Source organism: Grammomys surdaster, unplaced genomic scaffold (genome assembly GCF_004785775.1).
Source record: "Grammomys surdaster isolate TR1022 unplaced genomic scaffold, NIH_TR_1.0 126271, whole genome shotgun sequence".
Lineage (NCBI taxonomy): Eukaryota > Metazoa > Chordata > Mammalia > Rodentia > Muridae > Grammomys > Grammomys surdaster.
The window spans coordinates 11,545,538-11,561,188 of record NW_021621071.1 but is presented as its reverse complement, the minus strand read 5'-3'; the positions used below and the strand labels follow the sequence as shown (position 1 = coordinate 11,561,188).

At 44.1% G+C, this 15,651-nt stretch overlaps 1 protein-coding gene across 3 annotated transcripts in view; it reads left to right on the top strand.

Moving 5' to 3' along the window:
• The window catches only part of Srgap1 (SLIT-ROBO Rho GTPase activating protein 1), a 266,805-nt gene that overhangs the window by 152,226 nt on the left and 98,928 nt on the right, over window positions 1-15,651 (top strand). For all 3 annotated transcript variants that reach the window (XM_028759052.1, XM_028759051.1, XM_028759053.1), the window contains exon 4: window positions 5,903-5,965. In XM_028759052.1, coding sequence (XP_028614885.1) covers window positions 5,903-5,965 — 63 coding nt within the window. The remainder of the gene's footprint in view (window positions 1-5,902; window positions 5,966-15,651) is intronic.

The following is a 15,651-nucleotide window of genomic DNA, read 5'->3' as shown; positions in this document are numbered from 1 at the left end:
TGAGTGTGAATATATGTGTGAGTGAGTGTGTGAGTGTATGTATGTGTGTGTGTGTGAGTGTGTGGATGGATGTGAGTGTGTGAATGTATGTGTGAGTATGTGAATATATGTGTGAGTATGAGTGTGTGTGCCTGAGTGTATGTGTGCCTGTGTGTGTGCTGAACACACACACTTTTTTTCCTGTTTACAGTTACCCAATGTCACTACGCTACTATAGCAACAGAAAAGCAAGCAAATCCATCTTGCCTCTGTCTGTGAGACAGAGCACTCTGGAGGGCAGGGTTCAGATCCGAATCCCTGTTAGTCCCTGGAGGGAAAAAGGGAAAAGGAGTAACATGATAACGTGTGTTCGGTGTCTAATGAGGACCATCCCAATGACCCCTGTGACACACAGAATATTCAGCATCTTTTATTATTATCATTATCATCATCATCTTCTTCATCATCACCGTTGTCGTCGTCGATGGGAAACAAAAAACAACAACATCAACAACAAAAAACCCTAAGACCTGAAAACTTAATACTGTCTTTAGTCAAGCAGCGTGAACATTGGCAGTTTGATCTCAGACTCTAAATTTTAATCACCAGACCGTTTGCCCAGGGATTGTGATCAGTGAGTTAATCATGAAGTCACTATAAAGGGAGAGTCTGATTTTTCTCTAGGGAACAACTTGCAGGAATGATTCAGAGCAGCTTGTAGGGTTACATCCGGTAGAGGGAAGAAAGCAGAGCCTGGCAGAGGGAGAACCTGGGAAAGCACTTTTACAGACGAACCTAGCGGCTTTCTCGAAGAGGGAATTTCCGCGGAGGAACTGCTTCCATCTGATTGGCCGGCGGGGCACTAATGATTGATGTGGGCGGGCCCATCCTACTGTGGGCGGCACCACTTTTAGGCACGTGGTCCCAGATTGTAGTACACTGAGCTAGTCAGGAGGGCAAACCAGTGAACACCACTGCCCACTCCATGGCCTCTGCCTCAGTTCCTGCCTCCAAGTTCTTGCTTGAATTCCTGCCCTGAAGCTTCCTGATGAGCTGTAAGCTGAGAAATGAAGTAAGCCCACCCCGTGCCTAGTTGCTTTGGGGCATGGTTTTACCCCAGCAATAGAAACCAAACTAGAACAGAGGCAAAGGTATCGATGAGCCATCTAACCTGAAATGTATCACAAGCTAAAATAGCTTCAGTTAGAGGAAACCTGATTCAGTTTTTCTTACGTCTAATGACATACAGAAAAGTTGACCAGCCAAAAGAGATAGGATTGGTGACTATGGCTTCAAGGAGAGGTACCGAGTCTCAAGTGAACCTCAGATTTCCGAGATTCCGAGCGCCATTGTCGTGCATACGCTCTGTGCAGTATACAATTGTAATAAGCCTTCAAAAACAAAAACAAAACAAAAACAAACAAAACAAAAAAAAAAAAACCTTTCCAGTGTTGAGAGTCTTAAACTCACATTTCATCCTTAGAAATCACACATCCAAGAAAATGTGCTAAGCACATAACACAAAATACAACTGAGCATATGAATGAAATCACACAGCCATGAGATCACAAGGCTGGCCACCTCAGTCCTCCTTGAAATCCCCATTTTAGACCAAATGGGTAGTGATTGGCCGGGCCTAACTTATAGAAGTTGGGTTTCCCTGGCCTCTGCCTCCTATGCAATCATTTCCTCTTTCAGAACTGTCCTCCTGTCCTACAGCTTCATGCTATAGAATTTGACAAGGATGGTTCGTGCCAACCCAGAAGATTGCATCCGCTTTGGCAAAGGAGCAAATACCATGATGTATCCTGGAACACATGAGTGAATGGAATGTACCAAGAACCCACCCATGACCTTGAAAAGACTGTTTTCGTTTCTCGGTATTGACCTTCTGTGCACATTGTCCGGAGCTTACTACAGCCATCTCACACTCCACACGCTTGCGAGATTGACTCTCTTCTCACCCAACTGAGCCTTGGAGCTTTTGGTTGGATATAGAATTTACCTCTGGAGACTGTGTGTGTATGGACACACACACACACACACACACCATCTAACAAGTATTAGCTAAGTTGCAGCTCTGATTACTTTCTCTCCCCCTTGGATCAGAATCCCAGAACCCTCCCAAAACACATCAGGACATCATTTCAGTTAACACAGGCATAGTACAGTGGTCTTTCCTGTGTTTCTAGGGGGGGCTCTGAGTAACTGAGGGGGGGGGCTTTCCTCTGTGGAAAAGTAACTTTAACCACCTACATCTCAAAGAGCAGAGAAAATATTTTATCCCTAGCAAGTATTATTTGTTAGTATTTTTTTATACAAAAGGAATAGTCGTTACTTCCTTAAGATCTGCATCTTTTCTTTTAAACATGGCAACTCTTGCTCAAGTGTCAAGGGTCTCTTCTATTTTCAACTTTTAGTGAAATAGAACCCAGGTCCACACATACCCTACTGAATTTTGATGGCCTTTGACAACTTTAATGGCCTTTGACAATCCAGGAGTTGTCTAAAAGCTTGTTGTTTTATATGCGAACCTAAACAAGAAGGATTTCAGTTTATCAGTTTAGAATTGTGGTCCAACAACTGTTCTGCTCGAAGAAGTGATTTTTTTTAAAGGTATCTGAAGTATTCTTTAAAGTACATCATTACTTCTCATTGTGATGGTTATAAATGGGAGAGCCGGTTTGACTGGAATGGGGGGAGGGTAACATGAAGTGACCCTTGTAAGTTTTCCAGGCCATGAGCCCAGGAACCTGCCCATAGCCTTCCAATGTTGTTCCAGCCCATGTATCTCTAGATACCAAAATTTCTGAGTTCCTGTTCCTCACATACGCTGGTCACATAAAATAGCATTGTTCAGCAGTCAGCTCCTGATCGGTCCCTGCAGCCCACAGGAGTGGCAGCGAACCCCCATGGTGACTCATGCCTGTAATCCCACACTCAAAAGGGTGAAGGAGCGTGACCATGGGTTCAAGACCCGCATTGACCACGTAAGATTTAATCTCAAAAGGAAACAGATGAGGGTACAGGGAAAGCAATGAGTTATGAGTTTCCCCTATCAGGTCAGGACAGGTTTGGATTGTATGTCAGTGAACAAACAGAAACCGTGATACTGCATTCCAAGGGGTAGCTAAGGGTCTCCCTGCTGGAAGTCTCTCGACTTTCCATGATCTCTCTGATGACCACTAGAGCAGACCCTTAAGGCTTCGTTCACAGACTGTGTGCGTCTTGTCATATTGGCCTCAGGAGTTCTCAGGCTTCTGGTATATGTTTCATCAGTTCATTGTCAGTAGCAGTAGAAACTCCAAGGATGTGGAGTGTCAGGAGCTATGCCGAGTCTATGTCCGTGATGAGGGGTGTAGGGGAAAACCCAGGCTGGGGCACAGCAGCTAAGGGCCTTTAAAAGTTGAGAGCCTTCTGGAGGTGCCATAAACCTAGGGCCCATGGGAGTCATGTCAGAATCAAATCAAGCAGTTTCTGTGAAGCCTCTACTCCATGGAGGTCATTGGACTTTAAATCACAGGGTTCCATTCGTTTTATAGATCACAAACTCAGATAGGGAACTGCTGTAAAAAAATTTTTTGAAAATTCCATCATGGGATTCCTCCCTGCCTTTGACCATTTAAGTTCCCAGATGAAAGACACGCACACAGCCCTTATATTTTTATATACCTTAAGTAGCTCCATAGCTGGGCAAATGTCTACCCTCCGTGCTGTTAGCATCTACCTCCCACCGAAAACCCCAAGTTTTTCCTTACTGTTTCATCTTGGCTGCTTTAACTCTGATTAGCCAGCCCTCTAGGCCATGTTGTTCTCCTGGCCTGTGGCTCTCCTTGTTTCTCTCCTGCACATTCTTACTCTTTCATGGTGGTTTCTGTCCCCCCCTGCTCCTCCCTTATGGTCTCAAGCCTGGGAAACGGAAACCCTGCCTATGTCTCTTCTTCCTAACTACTGGTTGCTGGCATCTTCATTTACCAATCAGAATTAACTTGGGGCAGGGTCCCTCAGGTTACCTATAGACTTCAAATCGTGGAGGCCAACACTTGTCATTACAGTCAACAATAAAAGACAAAACATCAACTGAGGACTAAAGTTTATGAAATGTTCTCACGTCTTGGAAACCTGACAAGGGTCACTTCACGTTACCCTCCCCCATTCCAGTCAAACCCGTGTCTCCCAATTTATTACCGTCACAAGACAAAGTAATGGTGTCCTTTAAAAACTATTCCAGATACCTAAAACATCACTTCTTCGATCAGAACTGCTGTTGGAGGACCATTCTAAAGTGATAAAGTCCTTCTTGTTGTTCAGCATGTAAAATGAGCTTTAGAAAACCCCTGGATTGTCGAAGGACATCAAAACTCAGTAGGGTGTGTGTGCACCTGGGTTCCATGTGTTTTTACACACACGGGGGGTTCGGGGGGGGGGGGGAGACAGGCCTCTCGTGAAAGATGAAGTTGAAATGAAAGCTTATGCCAGACTTTTTCTACCTTGTCACCTGAAGTCTTGTAAAAACGTACAACATACGGAGTTTGTTCTAAGATGATTAGCCAAGAGTCACATGGATGGCCCTTGGAGCCTCAAGCTAAGCCTTTACTCTGACCTCAAATATGTTAGGATGAGATTAATTGAACCAATGGGATTTTTTTTTTTGTTGTTATTGTTTGGAAATCTTAGCCAAGAAATGTTTTCTTTCTGGACTTGCTACCTGAAACGTGGGTATCTGAGCAGGACTCCTCGGTGACCCTTGATCCCATTAGAGAGTTTAAATTGGTGCCCAGTTCTTTGGATGAAAATTGATATTAAAAAAACACACCAGGCCGAAGTCACAGGAGATTGTACTGTATACATTCACAGTCCCAACTTGGGGGGATCGAGTTCTTGTTGACTACGTTAGCCCATGTGTAGGCTCCATTTTGCTCAGGAGTGTTTCTTAGTTTCCACATACTCATGTCACAGACAGAGCAATATTTAAAATTCCTAAATCCACATTAGAGATTGAGACACTTGTCAGAGCCTGGTGTGTGTGGCGCTGTCCAATATCCAAAGGAAACCAAGTGACAAATGCAGCTAATGAACAGGAATTGTGCAGCGTTTTTGCGTGACTCCGATGTCTTCTTCCTGTGATATTTTACTTCCCGCTTTACCTCCTGTGAGCCTTCATCTCATCAGTATGACTTTTTGTTGTTGTTGAGGCCTGAACTGATAACCTCACCAATACAGATGGACTCAGTGTGATCTAAGCTGCAGTTTCTTAGGAGTGACCATGGCGATCCCCTCTCCACAGTACTCAGCAGATGCGCTCAGCAGCTGTAGCAACTGCCTCAGTCACCGCAAGATCCTGATTATATTGAAGAGGAAAACTGGTTGCTCAAATTCTCCCCTTTTAGCTTTTTTTTTTCCATTTATTCTCCTGTTGTTACTGTTGTGTGTAGGGTGTGTATGAGTTATGTATGTGCCTTATTGCTGGCCTCTATCTTATGACTGAGACACTGGCTCAGGCTGGCCTGAAACTCACTGTTCTCTTTCTTCAGCCTAATGCCAGTATTGACTGGTATAGGCGAGCACCACCATGCCTGGCCTTCAACTCACCTTCCAAGTGAGCATGACACTTTACCCTGTGTACATCACCCACCGTCTCCCACAAGGTCTGATATGACTTGTGGGGAAGCCATCCAGGTTGTCATTCTTTTGTTCCTGAACATCCTAGGGAGACTGCCAGGCCACACTCTTCAGAGTAAGAGAGCACGGTTGGGCTGACGATCTTTTATGGTAGTTAGGAATAAGGAAGGACGCGTTGGGTTTCTATTATGTTACATGTGTCCTTCTATCTTACGTTAGTGATCTTTAAAATGTGTAATACTTAAAAACAAATGTTCTCACACGTGGTAATTTTCTTCCCTCCATTTCTTCTTCTTTGTAGAGCAAAGAGATTGCGTTCCAGCTCCACGAGGACTTGATGAAGGTTCTCAACGAGCTTTACACGGTGAGTTCACAGCCTGTCTTCTTTTGTAGGCTTCTTGCTTTATATTTCTGGTCACTTTAGAACTTCCTCCAAGCCGTGGTGCTGATGGACGCTCTTCTTGTTAATTCTGGGAGCGGGTAACCGTGTGCTCAGCGCATTCCTCTGCCAGCCTCTCCCTCCGAATTCAGAGATACCAGACATATGCGTGTGTGTGAGAGCTTAGCATGCACACGCACACAGTTAAATAGTTTAAGGAAACACAACATAGATTATTCAATAAGACATACTTTACCTGTTTAGATTATATGAGATAGGTATTCAATTTGTGAATATTTTGCTTTAAATTATCATTTTTAGATGTGGGCAATGTAGAGTTGCTTTATTGTAGGACTTTAATTTCTGTCTATTTATATTTTACAGAATTGAGGGTTGACCCTAGAGTCACTTGAATACATAGAATCTATATTCTATATTCTAACTTTTTCTTCATTCTCTTCCATATGCCCCTTCCCCATTTCAGTTCAATTGGTTCTTTGGTAATGACACTGCACTAATTTCTTTTTCGACATGGAGATACCTTTATAGCTTTATAATTGGCTCTATTTGACTTACATTTTACTTAGGGTACTGTGTATCATCATAAGAAATTAAACAATTTTAAAAAACCACTTTGTTTTTTAAACTGCTGATATGTTTCTTAATTTAAAATTTTATTTGTTCCTAAAAGTACATCCGTATACAATGTAATTTGATAAATCACATTTCTAGTGTCCCATTAAAACTTACTGACTAAAGGAGTTTGTTAGCTACTTAACCCTTTAAAAAAGTAACATTTTTATAAAATGCACTAAGGTTGTTTCTTAAGATTTATTTTTATCTATGCATATATGTGTGTATCTGTTTAAGCATAAGTCATGTATGTACCTATGCCTGGCAAATCCAGAAAAGGTGTCAGATTGCCTGGAACTGAAATTACAGACAGTTGTGAGCTGCCCAAAGTGGGGACTGGGAACTGAACTCAGGTCCTCTAGAATAGCAGTGATAATTTTTAACTTTGGAGCCTCTCTCTCCCCAGTTCCTTTCTGAGATTTTTATATCTAGATGACATTGGAGGACACAGTTACATTTTGTATGAGCATGACTATGTTTTCATAGAACACATTTGCCGAATTTTTATTTTGGGCTGAATAGATAGTTTCTATATGTTAATTTCTCCTTCAGAAACTTCATGTGCAGCCTGCAAAACTTTCAGGCTATGAGGTCGAGCAGTAAACTAAGTACCTCATGAAATTTGAGTTTTAGATGACACAGGCCAGTTGCCTGCCTGGGATTTGTGATTAATCAATTTCTAATGACCCAAGGTTTCAACCATTTCTAGAAACTTCTTAGTTTAAAGTGAAATGAGCTTTGTACCTCTGAGAATGGCGCAGGCAGAGCACGTGTTGTGTTCGACTGAACTGTTTTAAAGTGAGCTCTGTGTTGTACTTACCATGGTGTTCTCCTGCCTAGGGCATTGTTTGCCTGAAAATCCAAACCCACCACTAAGAGTTTACCAAACAAGTCTACTGGTTGACCCAACGCCACAAACGGGAGCTTTGTACCATTGTGTTGTCAGAGACGTAGGAGTCTCTGGCAAGCATCATCACCAGATATGAAATCTCTCTAGTTTCCCCTAGTTCCTTCTGTCTTCTGGGCTTGGGTGTTTAGCAGGCCCTGGGAGTGGGATGGAGTCAGCTGACGCGTGTATGCAGAACTGTAATCGGCATTGGTATAAAGTCTGAAGCAGTCAGGTCCTGGGAAAGGTTATTAGAGATAGGATGATCTTGTCAGTCATTCAACCCCTCAGAGTCAGTGTGGCGATTAAGACAGAGAAGGAAAAGGCAATGATGGAGATCGTTTTTGAGCTCCTAACAAAAAGAAATTTCACTTCAGAGCATGCTCAGTGGAGACCAGAGGGCGCCTTCAATGCGAGCATGCGCAGTGGAGACCAGAGCGAGCGCCCTCAATGAGAACTTCTTCACTCCTCACACCCGCCTCACACACACATGTACACTATACACACATACACTCACACACTCAGTACACACAGCACACACACTCACCACCACACCACATACCACACACGCTTTCAAAGAAGATGTGTCTCGTCCTACATTTTATATCAGAGACACACAAATTCTGTCCTGTCCAAATGAAATCCCTGCGTTTTACGTACTCAGTTTACATGAAGAAAGCATCAAAGTGTAGGACGAGTCGAAGGATAGACCAGAGATTGTTGAATGACCTTGTCAGTCATTCAACCCCTTCAGTGTATTGGTCTTGAGTCAATACAGTCTTGTTTAACCACTGACTAGTATTTTGTTTAGGAGCAAATAACCTTCTGATTGTATCAGGTGTAGAATTTTTTTTTTACAGCTGATGATGTCATAATGGTCGCTAAAGTACTAAGTACATTGCCTCGGGGAATTTCGTTGCTATTTCATTTCCTAGTCAGACAAATATTCGTCCCTCGTTTGCTCACAAACCCCTTGAAGCTCCCTGGGAGTTCAGGATGTGAACATTTGGGAAATATATTAACTTATTTATGAGCAGGCTATTTTAAATTACAGTCGGCCTCATAGTAGGCGACAGTCTTCACGCATGGGCTTCCTGCTCTAAAATGTCGCTCTCACCGGACTTCTTATTCAGACATTCCAGAAGGCTTTGGCCTGTAACATGCAGGTGCTCAGGCAAACAATAGAAAGCAGCAGCTCGTAATCACTCACACCTCAGAACTGAATCCGACACATCTAGGTTGTATGGTGATGCCATAACATACAACGTAATGCTTTGACCAATGGGATAAGATACACAGAACATAAAGCCAGCCCTAGGGTTCTGAACAGGGGAGCAGGGATCATGGCATAAGATTGACATTTACTAGTCAAGAGGGGCGATCATGGAAGGAGAGGTCTTGAAGATGTACAAGCTAGCTCCTTTTCGATGTTCACCCCATCTTGCTTTTGTTTGCCAAAAAAAAAAAAAAAAAATGGACTCAAAATGGATTCAGGCCTCTAGTTGGGTTTTTTAGACTACCACAAGGGACAAGCCAAAGCACTTAAGCCGACTTCGGCCTTGAATAACAGAGATGCCAGAAATAACGGTGCAAACACATTAGAAGTTTATGCTCTCTCCTAAGAGTCTGAAGACTGTCAGCACAGAGCTGATATTCCAGAAAAGGCTTCAGGCTGTTGTTCGGGGAAACCCAGTTGCAGCATCCGTCCTTGGAGTCGTAGATAGTTACTGGAACTCTGGTCATGGCCTCTGCATTCCTGGAAACAGAGTGGAGAAAAGGGAGGAGCAGGCCCCCTTCTCTGTCACCCAGGCCTGAGGAAACTCCTGCACTGTGCTTTCTCGTGTATCTCACGGGCCAGAACTCAGAATCATGCTCCCTGAGAACTTCAAGGACATCTAGAAATTGCAATCTTTTGCTAGCCAGCTCATTGCTGACGGTTGTTTGTTGTTTGTTTCATAGGAGTTTAGGAAGTTACTCAGAGCTAGTCAGGCCTCCCAGAGCTAATACTTATTGCATACTTACCGTGCATGTGTTTGGTATTATGCTAACACATTACGTGATCTCTGCACGGTGTCACCAGGAGGTGGTTAACTCATTATCCTTATTCTGTAGTTGTGGAACCTAAGGGCATAGTGAGGCTTGCCCTGGCTTGCCCAGTCTCTAGTAAAGTGAGAACTCAAACCACATCTGGCTCCAGAGCCTGCGGCCTTCACTGCCACTCTGTTTCTGTTGGTAGAGTTTTAGGGAATCGTTCTGAAAGCAGATCTCTAAATGTTACTGTCTCCCACAAATGAGGATACATCAAGTCAGTTTTCACCTGCCCATTTGTACATTTTTTATGAGTCAATGGCGTTACTGTTGCTTTAAGAAAATAAGATAAAATGTAAGTGAAAAATGAAACCTGTGCTGCTTAGCAGTGCTCATCCAAATGACTAGCTCATGGTGGGACCTAGTGGGCCAAAGGTAACAGGGTATCCAGAATCCTTAGACGCCATAACTGAGTCTTGGCTGCTAACGTACATCCTGAGTTGAAATAGAGCCACACAGTAGAGCCAACAGGTTGATAGTGGGGTTAAGAACCCATCAATAGGCTGGGTGGTAGTGCCGCACACCTTTAATCCCAGTATGCTGGAGGCAGAGACAGGTGTATTTCTAAGTTCGAGGCCAGCCTAGTCTACAGAGTCAGATCAAAGACAGCCAAGGCTATGTAGAGAAAAGCTGTCTAGAAAAGTCCAAAAAGAAGAGGAGGAGGGGGAAGAGGAAGAGAGGAAGGAAGGAGAGGATGGGAGAGGAGGAGGTAGGAGAAGAAAAAGAGGAAGAGGAGAGGGGGAGAAGAAGAGGGAGGGAGAGGAAGAAGAAGAGGAGGAGGAGGAGGAAACCAGCAATAGCATGTTACAATGGCCTGCCATCAGCAAACCTGTGTTTGTTTCCCAGCTCTGGTCGTTACTATCTGTATAGTCCTGGGAAGGCACCTCGCCTCTCTAAACATCTATATTAGACATGATTCTCCAGAAAAACTCAACCAATGGGGTGGTGAGGCTGCACGTGTGAGTGTGTATGCATGTGTGATGGGATGTGTATGCGTGTATCCGGGCATGCATGCAAAGTAATTCTGTGACAAGGTCTCATGTAGCCCAGGATAGCTTCAAACTCTATAGCAGAGGCTAACTTTGAACCCGTAATAGGAAGCAGGAATGTACTGTCCTCCCAAGTGCTGGGATAACAGGTGTGTGGCCCATGCCCAGCCTAGTTCTCACAGTGGTGGAGCATACAAACATCCCAAGACCTTGAGCTAGGGAACTAGAGACTCCAGAACAGCAATGGTATAGTTTCTAGTCTGAGTCCAAAAGCCTGAGAAAACCTAGAGGGCTGGCCCTGTAAGTCCCAATCAGATTCCACGAGTGAGAGCAGGAGTCCAGCATCCCAGCCGCAGGCACCACGCAGCACCTGGAGCCAGCATTTCCCAGCTGTCTTGTGCAGTGCAGGCCATGGATGGATCGCATAAGGAGTGACGGGGAAAGCACTGTTTTACACAGTGCAGTGGCATAAGTGGTTACCATCTAGAAACACCCTCGGAGATGTTTACAACTTAATCAGGCAGCCGGTGGCCTTGTCAATGGCATTTAAAATTAGCCAGCATAACATCTGATAAAGCGACAGAGAAGGAGGAGGGATGGATGGCTCTTAAGCCACACCCCTCCCACCTTTGCCTCAGTTTCCCATCGGCAGTGGCAATCATAACAGTACCCAACTCTTCCACGTCACGAAGACTAATGAATTGTTCATTCGAGACTTTTTGACTGTTTTCCGCATGAGGCACTGTTCTATGCACTAGAGGGAAATCTATGAATAAAACACAGTATATCTGTACGGGTTAAGTTCTACCGAGAAGATGTAAGCAGAAAAAGCAAATGGTGGTATGTTGGACCGCTGAGGTGTGAGAGCTAATGCAGACAGAAGCACTCGGGATTGTGGGTAAATGCCAGATGTCCATTCCTGTTGTCCTCAGCATCCTCATCTTAGTCACTGTGGGCAGGGATGATCACCAGTCCTGTCTCGTGGACTGGTGGTAGAGGACAGGGACGGTGTTACTGGTGGTAATCATGTATGTAGTTTTACACATATGTAAGTTGGGTCATCCTTTCCACGATGCTTGGAGCCAGATCAGACTTTCGGACATCCGCATAGACTTTACCAGATGACCGCGTATTTACTTCAACCACTTGAGATCTGAAAGGTCCAAACATTTTAAACATCGGGTTGACACTCTAAATTTGGGAGGTTACAGATTTTAGATTTGGGGGCCAGGGATTACTCAGCCTCTTTGCGGTTTTGTTTGTTTGTTTGTTTGTTTGTTTGTTTTTCCTTAGAGTGAATTTTGGAGGGAAAGGAACCAAAGGAGGTAATTTATATAAGAAAACTAAATCAACAGTATCGGGGGAGCTGGACAAGGAAAAACGGAGACATGGGGAATATGACACAGGGTTAGAGGGAACATTCAAACACAAGTGCCTTCAATCACCCCAATAAAGGCTTTGTCCTAATACAAAAATCTTAGGTTAACGTCAAGGTTAGCCTGTATTTTAAATTATACGTTATAAGCATACGATGTACACCTACTTGTCTTCAGTGTTTCTGTACATTCCATAGGCCTCATGGCATTTACAAAACAGTTTAGTGTCCATAGTGAGCTAATTCTGATACAGATTTGCATAAGCGTGGGATAAATACACATGAAACCGATGGTTCATTGTATGTAATTGATTTTTTTCTCACTTTGTACATTGGTACTGACATTCATAACTACTCGAGAAGTAATAATCCATCCTCCAGGTCTCCTTAGTCACAAGGAAGAGGACTGAGGAAATGAGGTGCGCTCACCCCAATGTTCAGGCAGGCACAGCTCGATGCCCACTTCACACACAGCAGCCCCATGATGGCAGGCAGACCTAATCTCAGCTTTGCAGAGAGGGACTGGGCTGAGCAACTACCTCAGGGTCACACGGACAGCGTGTGACTCATCCGAAATCTAATCCCAGCTCTTTCTCCAAAACCTATCATTTGTCTGGACCTCTGCCTAAGGGGAGGATGCCAGGAGAGTCAGTAAGAAAGAGTGTGTATGTCTGTGTGTGTGTGTGTCTATGTGTGTGTGTGTATGTGTGTGAGAGACTGTGTATGCGCGTGTGTGTGTCTGTGTGTGTGAGAGAGAGTGTGTGCATATGTGTGTGAGAGAGAGTTTGTGAGAGTGTGTCTGTGTGTGAGAGTGTGTGTGTCCATGTGTCTGTGTGTGTGAGAGAGAGGGAGAGAGAGAGTGTGTGTGAGAAAGAGAGTGTGTGTGCATTTGTGTGTGAGTGTATGTGTGTGCATGTATGTGTCTGTGTGAGAGTGAGAGTGTGAGTGAGAGAGTGTGTGTGAGAAAGAGAGTGTGTGTGTGTGTGTGTGTGTGTGTGTGAGAGAGAGAGAGAGAGAGAGAGAGAGAGAGAGAGAGAGAGAGGTGTGTCCATTCAGAGTACCTTAGAAGCACTGTCTCTCATTTAGCCTGAATGTGGCACTGTCCTACCTTGTGCCATACCAGACTGGTTTTTGCCACAAACCACTATTTTGATCCTCTGTTTTCTTCCTCCTGAGCCCAATCCTTTTTGTCCAGTGACATAAATGGCAGATAGATGCTGTCACGGACACCATCCCAGAGGCCTTTGCAGGGAGTTGCTGGAGGCACTCAGCACAGTCCACCCTCCACATATGTTTGAAGCATATAGCTTCACGTGAGAACACAAGGAGGTGGTTATCGTTTTCATGGGAATGAGGAGGGTGCTGCTGTTATTCTGAGCCTTTCTTAAAACCTTGACCTCAGAGAGCTATAGGGGGAAGCCTCTAGTTGGTCTTGAGTTTACAAAGCAGGAGCCTAGGGGCTCCTGAGGAAACATGCCCCAGGCAAGCTTGGAGGTTCTGAAAGAACCTAAGACACTTGCCTCATATCAGATTTTTCTCAGTGAGCCTCAAAGAACTCTGTGTGTGTGTGTGTGTGTGTGTGTGTGTGTGTGTGTGTGTGTGTGTATGTAGTGTTTCTTTTACCTCAAGGGCACTTTGAGTATTTGGAATCTATATTTCTGCAATGAAAATGAAAATGAATTCCTTTGAGATGAACTACAAAAAGGCCTGAGTCTCGGAGAAAAACCCTGAACAGAGAGAAATAAGGAGGAAGGAGAAGTATGTAAAATATCTCCCACTCTGAAAACCTCATTAGATACCACAATCCCCATGAAGCTACCTGGAAAGGGAGTTTTCAAAAGCATTCTACTTAGAGATCATGGACAGTGAAATGCTTCCATTGTGTCTGCCCCTCGCTTTGGCTGCTAGCTACTTGAAAGGAAACAAAAAGGTGCAGATATCATGGGGTTCCTTGTCAGTAACCCCGGAACTGACTTTCAGGGAAGGTTAGCAGATCTGACCAGCTTGGTGTTAATACCCCAATGACTACAGCTTATAAAGTTAACATTTCATAGATCTGTGATGACAGCTACTTGACAATTTTACAGGGATTTAGCATAGGACACCCCACTAGTTATTGATGCCCGGTACCCCTTAGTCCCTGCTAAAAGTTTCCATTTTATTAATGAGATTTGAAAATCACTTACGGCTGGTGCTCCTGCACCGCAAATACACAGACACAAATATGACTGTCTAAGTGAAAAATATGAACTCGTTTCCCCAAAATTATTTAGTTTGAAAATGAAAAGGAATGTGCATATTTTACCAAAAATGTTTTTAAAAATTAAAGAGAACTTTCGTACTGAGGATGATTGGAAGCAACAAAGTATTTTACCCAAAGTGTTGGATTCTGGAATACAGAATTGGGATTGGAATCTGTTACTGACAGACATCTTAATTGGGTTTTTTTGGCTTTTGTCTTTTTTTTTCCCCCCGGCTAATTAAGGTGTAGAGCTTTGTTTGCTGTTGTTCAGCAGCGTTAGTATTAACCAGAACATAGAATAAACAGTTTTCCTCAATTAATCACCTCGAAATGGGAAATGATTCTTAGTAGAAAGAAAATAAATCATATAGAGGAGATCAAGTTCTAAGTTGATTGTATTTGGTGATCTGTCTCAACCTAAATTCCCACGGTTTCTACGTCACGCCATAGGCTGGATTTCGTATGTCCACAGGCTGGTAGAACTGTGGTACTAAATTGATGTCTAGGAATCAGCTTAATCTCCTCCTTCTGGAAGTAGAGTCCCAGAACTAACTCATGGCCAGGTTAGAAATGAAACCCAGGGCTTGAATTCAGACTAGCCGTGGGTTCCTGTGAGGTGTGGGCCTGTGACAGAGCAGGAGACTCTGTGCCAGCTCAGAGGCTCTCCCTCCTGGCACTGTTCTGAGCCATTTACATAATTAGCTCTTTCAACTCTTCTGGCAGGAAGCTGAGCCAGGGAGACAGAAGTACCTCGCCCGACGTGACAGGAAGTCTCAGACCAGGCTGTGCTTTCAGCCCACATCCGGTACCTTTTTATTAGGAATCTTACCGCCAAGCAGACCTCACAGTTGGCCGCCATATCCGTGATTTCTTCATTTGTGGAGTCAACCAATTATGGATCAAAAATGGTCCCCAAACCAGCATCTCTACTGGACAGTTATGGACCTGGTGTTATTATCACAGTTCTCTGGGTGACATAGTATAGCACCTATGTACCCAACATAGCATCGTAAGTCATCTATGGATGATTTAAAGTATGTAGGAGGGTGTACAAAGATTCTGTACAAATTATGTGTCCTTTAATGTAGAGGGCTTGAACCACACCCAGATTTCCGTACCTATGAGGCCTCTGGAACCTGTCCCCTGGGGATACTGAAGGACTACCATTATGCACTAAAGGATGGGCAGCACCAGAAGACCTTAGTGGTACCAAGAAAAGTCTGCAGAGATGAGTCTAAAGTAGAGTCCTGAGGACAGTGTGCTGTGTTTTATAAAAGTAAAGAGAGAAGGAATATGTTGATGTGCAGTCAGGTGTGGGGGGAGGGGGTGCCTCTGCGGGCCCATGCTGAGGCATCCCTTCCCCCTATGGGACCAGCCACATGACGGTATAGTATAGAATAGAGTTCAGGGCATGGGGAGGGGAGTTGAGAGGGTAGTAGAGACAGGGAAAGGCAGAGA